The sequence below is a fragment of the Pagrus pagrus genome, assembly GCF_965226575.1.
Source record: "Pagrus pagrus genome assembly, chromosome: 18".
NCBI lineage: Eukaryota > Metazoa > Chordata > Actinopteri > Spariformes > Sparidae > Pagrus > Pagrus pagrus.
The window spans coordinates 22,209,375-22,229,413 of NC_140202.1; the positions used below are offsets into that span (position 1 = coordinate 22,209,375).

The window sequence follows — 20,039 nt, forward strand, 5'->3', positions numbered from 1 at the left end:
ATAACTTAAGAAATAAAACATAACTTTATACAGTTTTAAATATGCTGGTACAATTCAGTACAAAAATAAAGGCAGTGAAAAACGTCTCCATACACAAACACCATCAGTCACATACTGTCGCTCAGAAACACGTTTGGCACATTATCCACTTATATAACAAAAAGCATGAATTGGAAATACTGAGTGATAATTCTTAACTTTTTTCTTTTTTACATCAGGACCACAGTGGAAGTTTTTTGATCCATGGATGCTGAACAGCCACTAGATGGTGCTTTGGATCCACAGGAGAATAAAAACAGGTCACAGAATACTTTTTTAATGCCCGGGCAACACTTTTTAGTTTGTTTGAATCTGTTTTTTAGAGCAGGTACATGTCAAACGTCTTTACTGATGCCCGAGTTATTCATTTCACAACGTCCTTTGAGAAAGCAGAACAGTCCGCATGGTCTATGTTTTTTTTAATGTTGATACCAGGACGTCCCGAGGCGAGTCCACCTTCTCAGTTGCACCTTTTTTTAGACAAAAAAAAAAAAAGCGCTCATGTCGACCGGTACAAGATGAATAAAAGAAGAAAATCCCATGTTTGGATGTCCTCTCGCCGCCACGGCTGGTATGTCCAGAGGAAAAAGTCTTATAATTCCCATATAAGAATACACTGTCTCTTTCTCTCACACGCACACAGACAAAAACACACTCACTCAGTTCTTTTGTTGACTTGGAAAAGGCAGCGTGTGCTACGATTTATCCCCTTGGAGAACCTAAATTAAAAGACAAACTCCGTTACAAATCAGCTTTTCATTCAACGGTCTTTACTTTGCGTGTGTATTGGTGCGTGCGGTGCATGTCCGTGATTAGATTTGAGTAGTGTGTCCCTGCATTAGTGATGCTTACCTACCTGGTTGCGTGCTTTGTGGGATTTCTGCATCAGCACTCTCCACTGGTCGTACAGCTTCATGGACATGCTGCTGCAGCCGTAGGCGTGTTTCCGCACCCAGCCGAAGAACTGCTTCAGCTCCCTGCGCAGGGTGGAGTTGGAGTCCCCGCTGGACTTGGAGTCGCAGGAGCCCGACATCAAGCGCTCTGCGTGAAGGGGAAGAAAGAAGGAGGGAGGGAAAGAGGCCGGAGTTAGACTGGCTTTAGTTTTCTGTAACCAAACTTCTCAGAGCGGCAGTGGTGGGAAAAGTAAAGTTTTATGCATTTACATAGAGATATCTACTGAGGTTAGCATGCTAACCATATAGACCTGGTGAGTCCCTTTTCATAATACCACTCCAAGCCCCCAGTCCAGACTGCTTATTTGAGTCAATCTGTTTAAGTCATTCCTCGCTTCCATTAAAAGTTCTGGGAAACATTCAGATGTTTTCAAAAATTCAAGTTTTTTTTTTTACAACCCGTGTATTGTTTCGTAGCCGTGGCCATCATTCCTGACCGTAATGACAACATTTTACTCTGAGAACTCATTGTTAAGTCTGAGGAGACAACAGCCGCAGCTAGCCATGTCGCTGCAGCATCCAGCAGAGCGAACAGCGTGGGTTTGAATTGTGTTCAGTCGTCCTTATTGATCATTTTGTCAGTTCTTTGTAAAAAGCCTTTTGTGTTGCAACTAAAACATTGCGTAAACAAGGTCTGGTCTGATTTTTAATATTAAGTTTGGCAATATTCGGATTGGTTTTAATTTTTTCATTTGATGTGATATAATTTGAGTTGATGTCACTTAACCGATGCATCTGCCCTGAATAAAACATAAAATACAATACAAAACAAGCTGGAAGAAGAGTAAAGAAGGGCGACACTGCACCACCGCTGGCCAGTTTCCATCAGAGTGAGAAAACAGTGGGACATGTGGAACGTCCAGATATAAAACGAGCTTTAGAGGTACAAACTGTCTCCTGAAATTGACCAAAAAGCTCTCAAAAACCAAGATCAAGAGGAAGAAGTGCCATCATGAGTATCACCAGTAAGTGCTCGAGTGTGTGCTCACCACTGTGGGGTGTGGACGCAGCCGTGGGATGGCTCCACTCGCTCCAGATGCCCGCCTTGCGAGAGCCGTAGATACCCACAGGGTTACAGCGAACCTGGGGAAAATACAAGAGAACACACATTTACATAAACTGTGTTGCACCAATATCATATTTTTTATGACAGGGAGGACAGGTGAGTTGTCAAGGGCTTTGGATTAAGATCAGCGAACTTTGAGATGATCACTAGTCACGGCATCTTTCAACCACCCCAAGGAGGAGTGGGGAGAGATTCAGGCTGGCAGCCATGCTATTCCAGCTTGGACTTAAGGGTCCAATTTGTAAGAAAGTTGATGTTTGAGTCTCATTCCCAACTCATCAAATACTGAAGCTTTGAGAGTGTAGGAGAATAAAATGGACACATGGGACTTGTGCTAGCCAAACGACAGGAAACCCAAGACTGTTGTGCCCACATCTTTATAGTAACCTGCCTCCACCACACCACCCTAGATCAAGCTGTTGTGCACGATGGGTGTCTTTTTCTGAGCCCACAGAGCGCAGGACAGCATGACAAGGTAAGGTGGACTATGTGTTTACATCATTGATGCTGGGTGATCACACTCAGTCAAAGCTGATGGAAAGTATTTCTCAGATGTCGGACTTTTAATATGAAGATGCCGTCCTCATTATCATCACCATCTTGTTGCTGCTGTTAACATTAACCTGGATGCAAATTCAAAACGTACACCACATGTTTTATATTCATATGTATTTAATAAATCTTCTTCTTCTATATGCATTTAATAGAACAGTATTTTTGGTGTCCCCTTCAGGAATTGCTCAAGAGATCATTTTTTTGTCTATGGTCCCCCCCCTTGTACCAAACCATACCTGGACAAAGTATACCGTTCCAGGTCTCAGTCCGGCCAGCCTACAAGAAGTCTGATTCCCAACGTCGTCCATCACCTACATGAAAAAAACCAAACACAGAAGAGTTGAGTGCTGGAGGTCTGACCGCAGTATTAAATACCAATGGGCATAAACTAAAACACAAGGCAGAGTCAAGATGTAGAAAACACAACCACAAACCATGCACAGACCTAAACATGCATGCACACCACATTGTTTAGTGGCTCCTGATCAGCATGTTTATGCAAATATTTTCGTGTAATTGTGCCTGCTGGGTAAAAATCTGCTCTCTGTTAGGTATTACAGAGCCGCACATGCTGAGAAACTATCGCGTGAGCATGCGCAGGTACTCGCGGAAACACACAGACAGACGGCAAAAATAAAGACGAGCAAATAGATAGAGAGAAAAAAAAAGGGAAAAAAAACGCCTGCACACTGCAGTTAATAATGCCGTCTAATAGTCCCCACTTTAGCTCTGGCATTCAGTCTGTAAACACTTGTTCAAAACGACTACAACAGAAAGCAGAACATGGAAATTACAGGCATCAGAGGGCTAATGATGTGACGTGGGGAAGCCAAACCGCTGCGCGTCTTTGCAGCCATATTGAAGACATTAACAGCTGAGATGTATCCCTCCATTCCTCAGCATGACCTCATGATTAGGGCCGGTTCAGAGGGAAAACGGCGTTTTGTTTTCACCACCGAACCCTTAAAGCCACTTGGATTGAAGTCTCCTCTCTCCTCCTTCGCCGCCATCTCATCCCTCCACTCCCCGCCTTTTCTTTTTCCACTTTGCGAGCAAAGACTTGCTTATATTACATGTGTGTAATTCCCCCTTAATTACTGGAGAATCTTCACTCGTACCCAGAGGACTCAAATGAATTCTGGGAAGCACCATCTGCACGGCTGAAGGTTTTACACTGTATTTTTCATTCATTAAAAGTTTGAACCGAGGTATACACAGTGGCTCCGGACTGTGTTTTTTCTCCTGATCAAAACCTGACTTCTCCTCCTGGCAGCGGAGGCCTCAATCATGCTAGATTAGAGGTGATTACAGCATTAGGATGAGAAACAGCTGGGACAGTGCTGAGGTAATATATCTGCCTGTGTGTGAGAGACAAAGAGAGGAGATTTATGTCCTCATAACTGCGCGTCCTTGTCCTTTACCTTCCAGTCTTGGCTGTCCTCCAGTCTGTAGCGGATCTGGTATTTGGCTTGAAACAGGAAGTCTTTGAGAGCAGGCGGGGCCTCCCAGCGAACACTCAGCTGGTCCTCTAACTGGCCGACACGACTGACAGTCACACCTGACGGAGGGTCCGTGGTCACTGGAGGAAAAAGATACGGCGAAGGTTATTAAGTACAAATCACCCCCAGAGCTGAAATCATGAAAATGTACCAAGAATCAACTGGTCCGAACTTTTAAAGTCTGAATATTTGCTTGTTTTTTTGTTTTACATTTTGCAGACCAAAGGATGAAGCAGTTAATCCATACAAAAATTTGTAGTTGCAGCTCTAATCCCATCAAATCCACTTCTAACAAGTCAGGCCAAGAATCGAAATGGTTATGTAATGAAGATCTGTAATGTGTAAGTAGTGCTGAATGAAAGGAAATAGTGAAAAAATGCCCATTTTCATTTCCCACAGCCCAAGATTACATCATCAAATGTGTTGTTGTGTCTGACCACAACAGTCTAAAACCAAAACATATCCAGTATGACAAGGATAAGCATCAAAGCCTCACATTTGAGAAGCTGAAACCGTTGAATGTTTTTCATTTTTGCATAGAAAATGAATGAAAAAATGTTTATTGATTATCAGAGTAGTTGCCCATTTATTTTCTATAGCCCAGCAAGTGACATGTTTTGCGTTTGTGTTTCGGCTGTCTCATTTGTGACTTATCTCCACTTTGTTTATTAGTTTTCACAACTGAAAAAGAAACATTATATTTGCAAAAGTACAGAAAAAAACAGTCCACCTTCATAATCTTATAAGTAGGTTGTCAGTTTGATTCTCATAAATTCCCTCTGCTAAAACAGCGAAGGTTAAAACTTATAAAATAAAAGCATTTAACTAACTTTAACATAACTAATTAGCACAAATCACACAAATCACTCATTCAGTGTCGTGTCTCTGGTCCTGGTCTGTCTTTTAGCTCTGTTTTTGGTCACTACCAACTCCTTTGGCTCTTTAGCTGCTACATACTCCGCTGTGTTCACCAGCTAGTTTGGTGCTATTCAGATTTTTATTAGAGCTCTTTCACTAAAAATAGCTGGTCGCTGGAAATTGAGGGCCAGAAAACCAAAACAATGGGCTGAAAGAGGGTAAAACGCTCCGTAGAGCTGAAAGGATCTGCAGAGTTATGTGATAATTTTCTGGTGGGTCGTCACTAAAAGCACATTACACATTCGTTTCCAACAGTCTCTTAAATTTAAAAAATGTTGATTAAAGCAGCTTTGGGATCTAAGAAATGTCTTTAAAAAGATTAAGTATACGTGTTGTTGAACAACCTTCTGGATTTCTATTTATTTTGAGGGAAAAAAGTGGCTTGCGTGCGTGATAATGAGGGAAAATTCTCAAATGTACAAACAATGATTTCACAAGAGGCACAAACTGGATTAATATTGTAATTTATTACAGCCATTAAGGAGTATATTTCTATCCGAGGAACTTAATGATAAACTTCTGGCGGACAGATGGCCCGGATTAACATTTTAAGCCAAAAATCCATAGCTTAGGGGCTTCTTGCTACATTCTGGACTGATGTTTGCCGGGTCAAGAATCCATTCAATTCTAATTTGAAGCGGTAGGAGTGATGTCTTTATGTGTAACAGCACATCGAAGGAGTGTTCAGTGTTGGCGGAGGTTTGTGGTCTCCGAAGAGTCGACTTGTGTACGCCATAAGAGACTTTTATCATCTGACAACGATTATCTTTCCAACAAACAAACATATTGTGACAGACCATTATTTTAACTTTCCTCACATTTTGTTTTGAGCTTTTAAGATCGTTTCAATATCAACTTCGGTTTCTTTTTTTTACAATCTCATTCCTTAGCAATAAACAAACAAGGCAAACCCAGGGGAAAGAAGAAGAAGATGAGAGAGAGTCAGTGGGGGGAAAAATTGGGAGTTGACACGAGAGTTTTAGAGGATTTGTTTCTGGCCACCAGAGACTCTCTCTGAGCTAAAGTGTGTAAGTTCAGTGGTTTCAGTTCAGAGTTTTGGGTGATTTTAAATTGCCCGGACCAACGATAAGTTTAGAACAAAGGGTGTTAGATGGTAAACCACAACTAATTGAAATAATTGATGCACTTAAATGTATTTTTCTTTAAATCATTTTATTAATTATTTATTATTTAAGTGTCAATGGTGAAAAAACTATTTCAAGAAGCAGGATTTTCATTAAAATGGAAGCTGAGAACAACCATTAATTTTAGTATCTGAAGACCGAGATGAGTTATGAGTTTGTTTCATTATTAACTCGGTCAGAGTTGTTTTCTCATATTAACGGTCATAAACATGTTTCCGTCCCCTCTGCTTTTCCAATTTCAATTTGATTTACTCACTTATATCTCCCTAAAGAGTCTTCTTACTGTCGAAAGCTGACATAAATCCTGATTCAGTAATTCCTGCGCTCAAAGCAGTTAAGCTTTACAAGCAGTAAGCATTTTCTGGACTTTCTTTGCCCTGCGTTTGGCCTCTCAGGCTACAAAGAGGCTACTGACATACCCTCTGGGTGATGGATGTTTGGACCTAGTGTCACAGCAGGACTGCTGGCAAATCTTTTTCCCTTTTTTTAATTAAAAAAAATGAATCCATACTTTTGCTTTTGTCAATAAAGACGCTACAGTCCAGGACAGTGCTCTCTGCGGTGTGTTGTTATCTACATCAGATGCATTAGGCAGTAAAAGTCAATGAGACGTGACAACCGACAGATGAATCATCATTAACATATGTTGTGTCATTCCTCCACGCGCCCTCATCTCAGAGGCAGACACCAATACAAGTTGCCTCAAGTCTCTCGGTTCAGAGGGTTCCCCGTGACAGAGGAATGCAGAGAAAACTGTAGGTGTTTCCGCCTCGCCTTCAGGACTGATTAGACATGACCGTAGACGCGAGTGACTCACAGCAGCTCGGCGCAGGTGTGGCTGCTGTGTTTTATGACCTGCTACTGTTGTGGAAACTTGAATGAAAAGAACGGCCAGGGCAACCCGAGGGAAACAAAAACGTACACGCAGGTCCAGAAACCGCCTACGCTCTGCCTGCCTCTCTGTTTCTATACTGTTACCAGGCCCTGCCCTGCCCCCGGGGTGTGTAAACAGGTATGTGTGTGTGCATACGTTAGGGAACGGAAAGGGGATTACAGTTTGATGGACGCTCGCTTCCTCGCCAGGGACACGTTCGCCTCTGAAACTCAACGTTGGGAGCATGTTAGGAGTGAACCAGGTGAAGAGCTCCGAGCTAATCAGGTTGTATTATTTCAGGTCCAAGTCTTAAAGCCTCAAAAGCCCGAACTCCTCTGGCCTCGGGGGTCTACAGCCGGCTCGGAGACAGGATTAGGTCTGAGGATCAGCCTGGAACATTCCAACACTACATAAAAGGGGGTTAGCGAGTGTTTTCTGTGTGTGTGTGTGTGTTTCTATGCGTGTGTGTCCAGTGAGCATGAGTAAAAAGAAAATGAGCTCATCAAAAGGGAGGGCGTTTCCATTCGTCACACACCTACGCTTGTCCAGGTGCGTGCATTCATGTCTGTATGAGTGTGCGACTTTTTTTCAGGGGGGAGATAATGAGAAAAGAGAAAGGATTTGGTCTCGCTGCATGCTCCGGTTGCTTAAACCCGCATTAAGCCACGCAGGGAAAACCACATAGCATCGCTTTAAAAGGGAACAACGCTCAGCTCCTATCAGGGTGAAGCTGGGCGAGCGAACAACTTTCTCCAGAAGTCAGGAGACACAGAAGTCCAGCCAACGACCTGTCTGTGCCAATAAAGAGATGGACTTATGAAGTGAAGTGATGCTTCTTCAATACTTTAAGGGTGCCCATTTGAGGCTAAAGTCTTTTACGGTTCGATACCTGTGGGTCAGAAGATAAACCTTGGATTTTAATTGAGAGCTTGGAATAAAGACTGGAAGTCACTGCTGCTGGCCAAGAAACTATTTGGCACACAACCCCCCCCAGTAAAACCACAGATTGCTGCTGTAACACCAAAGTTTTTATATGGTTAAGCAAACAAGATACAACACATAATAAATATGCTTTGAATGGTGCTGGAAGGCGTATTTTTATGTCTCGTCTGGCTTTCAACCCCTGGCTACAGTCTTAATGCTAAGCTAAGCTAATCTCCTCCTTGCTCTCTGTGAGAAGGGGATAACTTGTCCTAAGAGAGAACATGAGTGTATTTCCCAAAATGTCCAATTATTCTTTAATAATCCTTCAACTGTTCAAGGGGGGGGGGGAGGGGAAAACTGCTGTGAAGAAGGGCTGCAGGTAGACACAGGTATCTATTGTCCTGATTCATAACCCTTAGGGCTCATTGACACCGGGATCTAAGCTCTAAAAAAAAAAAAAAAAAAAGGACTCAAAGAAAATGGATCAAAGTTCACACTCACCCACGTCTAGGATGTCGAGGGTGATGACATCAGAGGTAGCATGGCCCAGCTGGTTGGAGGCCTCCACCCAGATCTCGTAGGGCGTGAAGAGGTGCAGGTCCCGAGTGATGCTGCAGGAGTACGGCTGCGAGTGAGTGTAGTCCTCGCACTCCTTCTCCTTACCGTACCATCTGGGAGGAAAACACATTTGAGCTGAATTTGAGCCGATGTGCGACTGGCAAAGAATTAATCTGATGTTTTACGAACACTAATGTTGCTGTTGGTACACCTGTTGGCGCTGCGTGTCGTGTTTCTCTTTTTATCTCTTCAAATATCTGATTCAAGTATTTAAAAAATGAGAACGGAGCTTTCAACCCATCTGAAGCTCATATGAAAATGTATCGCTCCCAGATGAAAACTCTGTTTTTCCTTATTCTCGTGAAATGTGACTCTATAAATGGCTTCACCGGCTGGCAGCCACTGATGTGATTTTTCTTAAAATATGGTCCGCCGAACAGATAAGGTATTTTGTCCCATTTCCAGCTCCACTTTCTTTTTGTCAGGCAGTTCAGCTCATCATAAAAATCCCACATGTCAATATTTTGATTTTGACTGGGAACATTCCTGAAAGGCTCACCAAGTCAGATATTTAACCCGTTTAAACCCGAGGCTGGTTCGCCTGGTAGTTGCTCCCGTCCTTTACAGGTTTGTGGCATGGTCGCTACATGTCTCTGCCAGGCTTACAGCTTTGTTCTTATGGCCAAATAGCAACGCTTCAACCAATCCAATGAGGAAATACTGGCAACTACGGGCGTGTTTGAAGGCTGACAACCAGCCTTAAACAATGGTGGCTCCACAGGAGGTCAGTTTAGATGCTGCCGTGGCATCACTTATCTCAGAACTGGAGGGTATATTTCATTTCATTCACAGCACTAAAAGCTTTTCTTCATGGAAAACATTTTCTCAACTGGCTCCGGTAAGAGTATAATTCACCAATTGGCTCTCCTACTACTGATCTGATTGGTCAAAGTTAGCCCACGATAGACAGTCAGACAGATAGTTTGTCTCATCACACGCCAGGTATTTTTTTAAAGAGTTTCCAATGGTGCCTTCCCACATGGTTCTGTGTAATAAAACATTCGGCGCGTCAGGTTAGCTTTGCATGGAGCCCTTTTGACAACTGTTGACTTTGCCACATGTTGAAGCAAGTTGAAGATGTGAGGGTGTCTGTTGTCCAGTAATTCGTTTTTTAACCAGTAAAATCAGTCCGACATATTTAAATCTGTCTGCTCAAAATACTTCCCCCTCTTAGCACAATTTGAAGTAAGCGATTCTGGAGAAAGATAGTTGATTGTTTAGTCTCATTTCCAGGATTTAGGATCCTAAATGGTCTGAGTATACTATGTTTACTTAACTGACTGACGTGTCACCCTGCCCACCACGCTCAAATTATGAAAAATAATAAATAATTAGGGATCTACATAGTTCAAGAGCATTTTTACCTCACAACATTTTTGGGGGGTTTTCAGATTTCCTACCGAACTGAATGTAGCTGTATCCGTGTGTCTGTACCTGAGTTTGTACTTGAGCGTGTACTGCGTGCTAATGTTGGTCTCTCCTTTCCCTCCTGGAGCCCAGCTGCAAGTCAGGTCTTTGGTGTTCCTGGACCAGCAGGTCAGATTGACCGGCTTCTCCGGAGGCACTGGGAGAGAAAGAGGGGGGACAGACGGACAAATGAGGGACAGAGTGAGAGACGTCGGTGAAAGAGAAAGGAGAGTGGTGCAGAGAGAAGGTGGTGGAGGGTCATTGAGGGTACAAAGTTACCTCCAGCCATTATTTCAGCCACTTCCTCCTGAGTGTAATTCACCCAGTCGTGATGTTCCTCAGAAATTGGTGCGTTTTTTTTCTTAATTGTTTTTTGTGTGTGTTTCTGTGTCTATGTGTGTGTGAGTGTGTGTGTGTGTGTGTGTGTGTGTGTGTGTGTGTGTGTGTGCTGTCTGATTTGGTGAGACTCTGGATCCCTGCCAACATTCCTCATCTCTCAGAACACAGGGTGCTGAACACCAGTGTCACACAGAGATTAGGATCCAGACCGCATCTCCTTGTGTGTGTGTGTGTGTGTGTGTGTGTGTGTGTCTGAGAAAATGAAAGCATGCGTCTCTTCGTGGTTATGTTTTTTCTCCTAAAAACGTACATAATGTTGCATTTAGCTCCGAGTAAAGTTTAACATAAGAGTTCAGTTAATATAAAAATAATAACCCTTTAAGGCTTTAAGTGTTTAGGGTACTTTAGTAGGTTTATAGTTATATAAGCCATTTTCAGAAATACACTTATCTACTTTCTTGCCAAGAGTTAGATGAGGAGATTGCACCAAAAACAAAGCACAAAGGGTTAAAGTAACATTGACTTAAAACTGTCATTTGGAAAATACGGCGAGAAAAGAAGGTACATCTGAAGCATATCGACCTGGGACTGGACAGAGTCTCTCTTTACTTTCATGTTGACAGGTGGTTGATAGGTGATTGGGGAAAAAAAAACCCTACTGTTTTGGTAAGTTGTATTTCATTTATGTTGAGATCGAATAAGTATTTAACGATAAAATAACTGGGCAGTTAAGCAATTAAGTCTTAGTTCGGTAAACCAGCTGAAAATACAGGGCTGTCGGACTACATCCCATTTTCCAGTACAAAGTGGTATTAGGATCCAGGATGGGCCGGGACTAGCTAGTTAGACTGCTAACGTCAGTAGACACTTTTCTTCACATTATGTTGATAATGTTAGCTCACTTTTGATTGCCATTAAAGGAGTAATGTGTAACATATGGTGTAGTTTAAAACAAACAGCGAGAATAAGACCGATGGGAAGTCCTTCAGTCTTAATGGTAAGCTCAGCTGCTGGCTGCAGCCTCATATTTATCCTCCAGACGTCTCATCAAGAAAGCAAATAATTCCTAAAATGTCTATGAATTTCGTGAAGGAAATGACTGACCCTACAGGAAAGACTATTGACAAGATCCCCCAATGAAGCATTAGCAGCTTGGCAATGCATTATGTAGATGTTGGTCCTCATAAGTATAGAAGAGCAAACATGTGTCTGTGTAAAACGTCCTATGACCCGTGCCCTATGAGTGATTGTGCGAGTAATGGACCACACAGGTGGTCAAAGCGTCACACAGTGACACGCTCGCAGAGGCCTCACACCGGCCTGAAGGCAGAAACACTAAACATAAAATACAGCCACAACCGTGTAGGGACACTTAAAAATCTGCCCACTGTTTCCGTCTTGTTTCCCCGTATTCCCATTTCCTTTCACTCCTCTCACCTCTGTGTTGTGCAACTCCTCTCAATCCTGTTCTACTTTTTATTGACCCTTTTTCCTTCACATGGACGTAGTGACCAGATAAATGCACCAATAACATGAGAAAATAGAAGTCACATTAATGCTGATGAACTTACTCCCGACGTAGAGGCAGGAGCCCGCCAAGATGTGCCCCTTGTGGTTGTGACAGACCAGGTTGTCGCCGGACGTTTGCCTGGAGGCGTTGAGTCCGGCCAGCGTCACGCTGAGGTTGGTCGGGCTCAGCACCCGGTACAGGGAGCTGGGCAGCTGCTGACCGTTGAGCGTCCAGAACAGAGAGCTGGCGTGGATGCCGAGGTCGGAGTGCACCCAGCAGCTGGCGGTCAGGTTGGACCCCATGCGAAGGACGGGGTCCTGGGGGTAGATAACTGCTACATCTGGAAGAGGTGGATGGTCAGTTTAATCATCACAGAGAGACAGTTTATCATCATTTGTTATCATATTTTACAGACGAAAGATAAATGTGAAGGATTACAGATATTTTTAATCATATTTGTGGGTGTTTTATGATTGATTTGTGTGAGGGAAGGGAAGAGAAGAGACGTTTATTTCCTCAGATTTGTGGATTTTTCAAAAAATGTTGCCCACCTAAGCAGGCAGCGGTATGAAAACACGTCAGTCAGATGACTTCTAAGAAGGATTGACTGAGCTGTGAGAGCGTCAACACTTTGTCAGACCACTACAAATCTTCGCCCGGGGGCCTCGTCTATTGAGCTGACAGACATTGTGTGGTCCTACGCAGAGGAGCCGCCTTTGAAGAAGCTAAAACCAACTGTAACTCCACACCAATATTAATATCACAACCCCCGACCGGAGCTTTGACACAAAACATTTACGCGCACACGGGAACGCAAACAAACACATGCAGAGAGGGGAGGTTGTCTTTGTCACCGGAGACGGCGGGACTAAAGCGGGACCGTGATTAGCCAATAATATGCTGATCCAGCTGAATAACAATCAGTGTTTGTGTATTCGAGGCGCTGAGGACGGGACATCGCCCCGGAGCTGGGTGCGAAGCCCTCTAATACCCCCGTTCCTTTACAGTTCAAACACTACAGTGAAAGACACAATTACTGCTGTTTATTGTCTCTGCTTGACACGCTCGCTGGAGGAAATGGCTTGTAAAATGTTATTTGTTTGGAGAGGCTGCGTGAAGCACAGCGCTCATCAGCGCAGTGGATGCGCGACAGTGAAGGATTAAGTTATCGGGCACTGTGTAATTTTTAGCAGGTCTCCAAACAATGACATATATGATTGATTACAAGTCTGAAAATAATTTTCTTTGTTAGATCGGCAAACAATTACTCAACTAATCACTTAGTGGTGACAGTCACAATTTATTCATTTCCTCTGTTCAAGAAGCAAAACTTGGGAATCGTCAATCCCAGCTGAAGAGTTGAAAATGCAAAACACAAATGTCTGTCAAAACAGAGCTGTTACATCATGATTAAAGGAGAAACAACACAACTAATACACCAGCACAGACATATATGTACCATTACAGTACTGTATGTTTATACCTGCATTATATTTGTAACTGTATTGATCTCCTTTTTGTTTTTCTTTTCTTTTCTTCTTAAAATATTTCTGAGTTTGTATTGTTACCTCAATTATTTTGTAAATAATGAAATGATTTTGATTTTGAATTCATTTATTCTCTCTACATAGTGCTCCTTTAAAAGCTTCCCATGGACAGGTTTTGCAACAAAGCATTTTGCTGTACACACTAAGTTGAGTGGTGGTGCTTTGTTCTTATTCATTACTTATTTATTTCGGGTTTACCACCACTGCAAGCTAAACTGTTAAAATAAACATTGTAATTGCATCTAACTACCATCTAAAACAAAAAAAACCATAATCTAGTATTTTAGAATTAATGATTATATTATGATTAAAAACATTTTTTGCACATATATAAAAATAAGTCAAAATTCCTCCTTCTTAAATGTAAATACTTTCAGGTTTCTTTACTTCTTTAAGAAAGTTGACTGAGTATTTAAAGACAAAACGTCATCATGTTGTGATTTGGGAAACACTGATCAACATTTTTCATTTTCACATTTTACAGTAGAGCCCAACTAATATATTGGTTGGCGGATTGGCCCGCGACGATATGAAAATTTCATGTCACGATTATCCTGCCATGTCACATGATTGCGATTCAGGATATTATCTCGATAATCATCAAAATATTCTTAAAACTTTCAAATAAAAACTACAATTGCACTGAAACACGCTGGAATGACTTTAACCTCACAACCTTAGATTGAACTTGTTTTTGCAGGAGATGAAATGTGCAAGTCATGGCGACAGGATAGGGCAATTCAGAATAAATCAGAAAAAACAACACAGGACTGTACATCAGCGAGCTAACAGCCTCTACAAATCAGTCATGGTCTCGATTCACGGTTATCCTGCTAATGAAAATTCACCACAACCGACTCGGTGTGTTTTTCATCACGATCCACGATAAAATCCCACAGATCCAGATATTTAGCTATATCTGTGTCAGAGTATATGTTGTCCAGGTAATTTATAACCACTAAATTCCCAGTAAGGTTCACTGTTACAATGCAGTGATGCCATTTTGGACAAGTTTATTGTTAAACTGTAAAATATCCTGCCTCCATTGCATCCTGTATCCTGTCACAAGTGTTTGATAACCACGTTCTAGGAATCATTTAAAAGAAGTGTGTGTATTTTTTACGTCCTAATATCACCAGGTATCGGTCGAGCTCTATGAAACTAATCAATTCATCCAGAAAATAAACGACACGTTAACTAACAACAAAAATAATCATCAGTCGCAGCTCTATTCTTTATCCTGTCAGTCTTTAAAGGTTCGTGACACTCCCTCCTGTTTTCTAAAGAGCTATTTACCCTCCACTCATCTGTGCGACAGTTGAAAGGAAGCCTACACTTTCCTCTGTCTGCTCCACAATAGACGTACATGTGGAACATTTTCGGGGGCCGGTGTGGAAAAGAGAAATGGAAGAAGTCACGCAACATTTAGTGACAATGAGCCGTGCAGCACTGTCTGAAGAGAGATCGAGGAGACGGTGGCGGATCGTTTTTCGTGTGCGTGTATTATTGTATAGATTTACATTGCGGGTGTTAAACTGACGCTCTGAACAGGCGAGCGGAGGGATTATCTTGTCTAACATCAAATTAGGGGCGAGTTTAGTCAGAAGAAAGGGGACATGTAGGAGATGAGAAGTTAATTTCGGGCTAAAAAAGCTTGTTTTTCAGGATTTTGTTTGTTTTAGAGTGAAGAAGTTGGTGTTTAACTGATGATATCCAACATAAATACCTCTTTAGACGCTAACAGGACATATAAACTCAAACTTTATGGGATTATGAGCCGCACTAAAAACTAATTATATGTTTGTAAGAAAATTCCACATTGAAACTGTTTTATTTCAGTGGCATCTGTAAACCACAGCACAGCGAGTGAAGGGGAAGCACCCTCCATCATTGCAGTGAATAAAACAGTAATGACCTATTAGGCCCTGTAATAAACAGCAGGCCAGCTCGTGATCAAGGCCCATTGTCTTCTATGAGCCCACTGAAAGTATACTTTCTTTTATTAGCGCCTTTCAGACTGGATGAATAACAGGAGATGCTCTTTGCCAGTGAGCTCACCATAAAAACTAATCCAGCCACTTAACGGGGGGAAGCGGACATAACTTTGATTTATTTACGTTACTGTGCATTAAGCTGCCGGTTAACATTCTCCAAAACCCGAGCAAATGATGTCACTGTTTTGTTGCGGTTCGTAAAGCCCCTCTTGCCCTCCATGTGTTAAACGAATTATGGCCCAACTTGTTGAAATTCGGCCTCCTGGGAGATGAGTTTCTCTCGGCAGGGATACAACCAATATACCTCAGCAGGAGCACATCAATAACAGGAGGTGTCAAGTGGACAAAGTGGCATTTGTCCTTTTTTTTTTTTCGCCAGTGGATCCAAACAAGTGAGTCTCCATTATGTAAATCAACGCAGGAAGGAGTCTGTGGAGTTACTTTCTATTGGAAACATATTTCAAATCCAGTGTTCCCCTGTGAAAAGTCACTGTGAGTGTTATATGTTCCTGTGTGGGATTTACATAATCTGATGCTGATTTATTCCTCCTCTGGAAACCCTGTATCTCTGCTACTCTTCAATGGAGTTAAAGTAACATTTTAGTGTTTCTAAAATCCTTTTTAATATCCCTATAATACTATTATTGCACTTTCTATGCACCAGCTAATATCCTTTTAAAATAGTCATTTCCTTGCAAATTGTATAATCATATTATTTATTGAGATTTAAGATTCTCTATTTTGTTTTAAAGCACTGCATCGACTGACACCAGGTTACATTTCAGAACTGCACATCCCCTGTTCGACCGCCGACCCCTCAGATCTGCTGACCAATTGCTGCTCTCCATTCCACGCAACCGGCTAAAAACCAAAGGTGACGGACTATTTATGGTAGTCGCCCAAAACTGTGGAATAGTTTGCCACAAACAAGGAAATCCTCTCTGTCCACTGATACATTCAAAACCCACCGAAACACCCATCAATTTTCTTTAGCCTACAAATCATGAGCACTTTGAGGCCTCACTGCTGTTTGATTTCTTTGTTATTTTATGTAATGCTGTTTGTAAAGCACTTTGGTTTTAAATGTGCTCTAGAAATAAACTTGACTTGACGTGTAGTGTTTCTGTAATGTGTGCTAAAATGTAAATTTTATCCCATATTTTATCACTATAATATTCTTATTATGGCTTGTTGTATTACTGTATTGTTTGTATTGAATAATATCCCTTTAAAGTGGTATTTCTGCACTGCATTGATAACTATAATATTCCTATTATATATCTCTCAAGGCTTGACGTTCATCTGTAATGTTTGCATTGATTTATATCCTCCTAAACTGTTAACTTAATCCCATATTTTATAACTACAACATTCTTAACAGCGCCAGGAGTTTGTCTGTTATCTTCACAATGACTTATAACCTTTCAAACTGATATTTTTGTTATCCTACATTCATCTCCTAAATGGACATATTCATCTTGTATAATTACCTTGTAGACTTGTAGTTTCTCAGTAATGTTTGCATTAACTTATTTAACCCCATAAGATGTCACTATATATCCTCAGCAGGGCTTGTAGAGTTTCTGTAGTGTTTGCATTGACTAATGCCTTTATAAAATGGCATTTTTCATTCTATATTGATAACTTTAATATTCCTTACCGAGGCCTGTACTAATCAGTAATGTTTGCATTGACTTTTATCCTCCTAAAATAGTCATTTTATCCCATATTTTGTCACTATAATAGTCTTATGATGGCTTGTAGTTGATCTGTAGTGGTTGCATTGACTAACACCCCTCTAAAACTGTATTTCTTATCCTACATTGATATATCAAGGGTATTTGCAGGCTAATATCCTCCTAAAATAGTAAATCTATTCAATATGGTACAACTATAAAATTCTTATTAAGGCTTGTAGTTCATCTGTAATGTTTGCAGCTCTCTAAAATGTGTTGCACTGCTGTTAAAATCCATTTCTCCAACTCTATTATCTTTGAAATCGTGCACAGCAGAGCAGGACAGTGTCACCCAGAGGTGTTTACAGTAAGATCTTTGAGGTGACACATGGACTAAACCTACTCTTGTGGACCAAAAAGGGCAGTCCGTACCCAAACCCAAATTCCCCGATGCAGCCAAAGACCACGACTTTTTGCGCACCGATGGACATCTGCGTGCAACTTACGTGTGGACAAGGACAGCACGCCGGGAGTGTGCAGCATGAGGAAAAGCAAGCAGATATCCGAGACGGCTTTCATTTTCCTCCAGTCGGATATGTTTCTGTCTGTCTGTCCCGAGTCCTCGTCCTCGTGTTGCTGTGATGTGTTGTTTCCTTCTCGATCCTGGAGAGAAATTACGCACAGCAGTGGGGAAGAGAGGGAAAAACAGCACGGGGGGTTCAAGCTCCGGGATTTTATTCACCAAGACAAGTCTCAGGAGCGCGTTAGAAAAAGTGCGACCCGGTGGAAAAAGTCCCCCCGTGGCAAGCCATAAGGCCACTCGTCCTCAGCAAGCGACTAAAAGTGAAGTCTACCGCGTCCTGTTTGCACTCTTTTCCCTTCTTAATGCTTCCTGCAGCTTAATCATACACAAGTTCATACTTTCTAAGCCCCTCCTCTCTCTCTTCCCACACAGTCGCCCAGTCATTTCCCCCACTCTTTCCGTCCTTTCACTGCTCCTCTCTCTTTTTTTTTTTTTTTTTTTTTTCAACCTCTCCCCCTTCAGTGATGGGTAGGGGAGTCAGGGCCATTCACTTTCACTGAATCACTCTGTCTCTGTTACTTTCCATGCCTCAGGTCTCTTGCTTTACAGTCTTTCACCATAGGAGGCTGTTGAGTCAGTGAGAGGAACAGGAAAGGTCTCCAAAATCCTGAAGTGTCTTCTTCTTCCTCTCTCTCTTTTTTTTTTTTATCTCTTTGTAAAGGGAGAGTGTGACACCGATCCTCCTCTCCACACACAGAAAAACTCTTTGTATGTCAGGTTTTCTGTATTATGAAGACAGTAGGCGACTGTAGCCCTAACATCCCATAATTCTTACAGATAACTAATCCCTAAAATCTCTTAATGTCCGATAATTAATTTGTTAGATTGACAGAATCTGGTGGCCCCTCTGTTGACCCGAGACATCCTGTCATCTCCTTTCTCTTGAGGATGGAAATTGAAAAAACTCGTCACAGCGGTGCCTCATCAAACAACCAAAGATCGACTTCACAAAAGCTGAAACAAGATAACTTTCTTAATAACTTCTAACAAATGGAAAGCTGAAAACAGAAGCAACAAAATGCATTATTGGACTTCTGCCGCCTACTTGCCTTGGTCTGGTATTATCAGCAGGCTATCGGTGGCTAATGTTAGCTGTTGCTGTCACTTTTGGGGCTAGTTTAACAAGGACAGACTTCAACTTTCCATTCGGTCCAACTAATGGTCAGACTTCTGATAAACGTCTACATTCAGCTGTTCTTCACAGACTGTCTTCATCAGAAAAACAACCAAATAGGTCAACTGTGAAAGCGGCTTACTACGACCCATATTTATGTTTTTGGCTGGGGGGCGACCTCTAGTGGCCTAAGTAATTATTACAGTTGTAAAGGAGGGAGTCAGGCGAGGTTTCATTAAAAGCAAAAAGTCTTATGGTTCTTTCTGGCCAGGGTGTGACTCCACTGGTTTCAAAAATATGTCTGATTATATAAGCTTATGAGAAAATTACCCTTCTTCTCACCTGATTTATTACCCTAATAAACTATTTCCTAATGAGTTTATGGTCTCAAACGCTAGATTCAAGTCTTCTTCAATACGACAAGATGTTAGTTTTGTGAATTAATGTAAAATAAATGATAGAGCAGGGTATGCTTTACAGTGTGGCTACCTTGTGATTGATAAGTTGCAACCAATGGCATTTCCTCAGGTTCTCAGTCAGAAATACAGTCACTTCTGGCCCAAATGAACCAAGACAGCTGTAATGCCAGGCTCAAGTCTTTAAAACGGTAGTCCACAAACCCATAGGTGACGTCACAGTGGATTTACACTTGATTAGGACTAAGTTGCTATGAAATCTCTTTTATCCAGCAGAAAATGTTTGCCATCTGTACGAATTAAACAGTTACAAGGACCTTTTACTGGGAAAAGAAGGGTGTAACAATACAAATAATTTCCAATAGCAACTTAGTGAAACTGCTGTGGCTTCGTCATCAGTCAGACTTTCCTTGAACGAACGATTAACAATCTCCTCACTGCTGTATATTTCCATCAGGTTCCTGACGTCTCTAAAAACTTTCCCCTTCTCATCGCTCGTCACTCCATAACAGTGTTCGCAAAACTGCTAATTATGAGCCATGTTTTCCTCTTTTCTTGTCATCTTGTGACGTTGGTGTCACTGATTGTTACAGTGGGGACATTGCTCTTAGTTCAGCCTGAGGGTAGAAAGGCACAAAAAAAAGAACAATCTGAAACATCTTTTTGAGACTGGCCTCTGAACACAATGGCTGGCCGCCATTCAACAAACTGTGCATAGTCTAGCTTTAAAGTTAAAGCTAAATTAAACATGACCCCATGGTTTATTCTAACAGGATCTATGTTCAAGACATAAGGAAAAAAAAACAGTTGCTCCTTCTTTGCGTGGTTGCGTTAACATACACAATGATGTCACGGTGTTGTT

General features: G+C 41.7%; 1 protein-coding gene across 2 annotated transcripts; it reads right to left on the minus strand.

The window, feature by feature from the left end:
• On the minus strand, positions 1 to 17,959 carry crlf1a (cytokine receptor-like factor 1a). 2 transcript variants are annotated; one of them, XM_084381861.1, is made up of 9 exons: positions 17,571 to 17,959; positions 11,909 to 12,187; positions 10,026 to 10,155; positions 8,475 to 8,644; positions 4,035 to 4,192; positions 2,850 to 2,924; positions 1,982 to 2,075; positions 896 to 1,080; positions 1 to 758 (listed from the first exon to the last, which is right to left on the minus strand). In XM_084381861.1, exons 1-9 carry the CDS (start codon positions 17,641 to 17,643, stop codon positions 735 to 737), a joined length of 1,188 nt encoding a protein of 395 aa, XP_084237987.1. In that variant the 5' UTR covers positions 17,644 to 17,959; the 3' UTR covers positions 1 to 734. The 2 variants fall into 2 exon arrangements, with proteins under 2 accessions (XP_084237987.1, XP_084237988.1); XM_084381862.1 differs by having other exon boundaries at positions 892 to 1,080.
• Between the last annotated feature and the right edge of the window lie 2,080 nt (positions 17,960 to 20,039).

What these genes read in the sequence shown, in the direction of transcription:
- crlf1a (XM_084381861.1), bottom strand. Translation starts at nt 17,643, where the DNA reads ATGAAAGCCGTCTCGGATATCTGCTTGCTTTTCCTCATGCTGCACACT. An exon ending in CGTGCTGTCCTTGTCCACAC is followed by an intron (nt 12,188 to 17,570) that starts GTAAGTTGCACG and finishes CACCTCTTCCAG; the next exon opens with ATGTAGCAGTTATCTACCCC. An exon ending in TGCGTCCACACCCCACAGTG is followed by an intron (nt 1,081 to 1,981) that starts GTGAGCACACAC and finishes CCCTTCACGCAG; the next exon opens with AGCGCTTGATGTCGGGCTCC.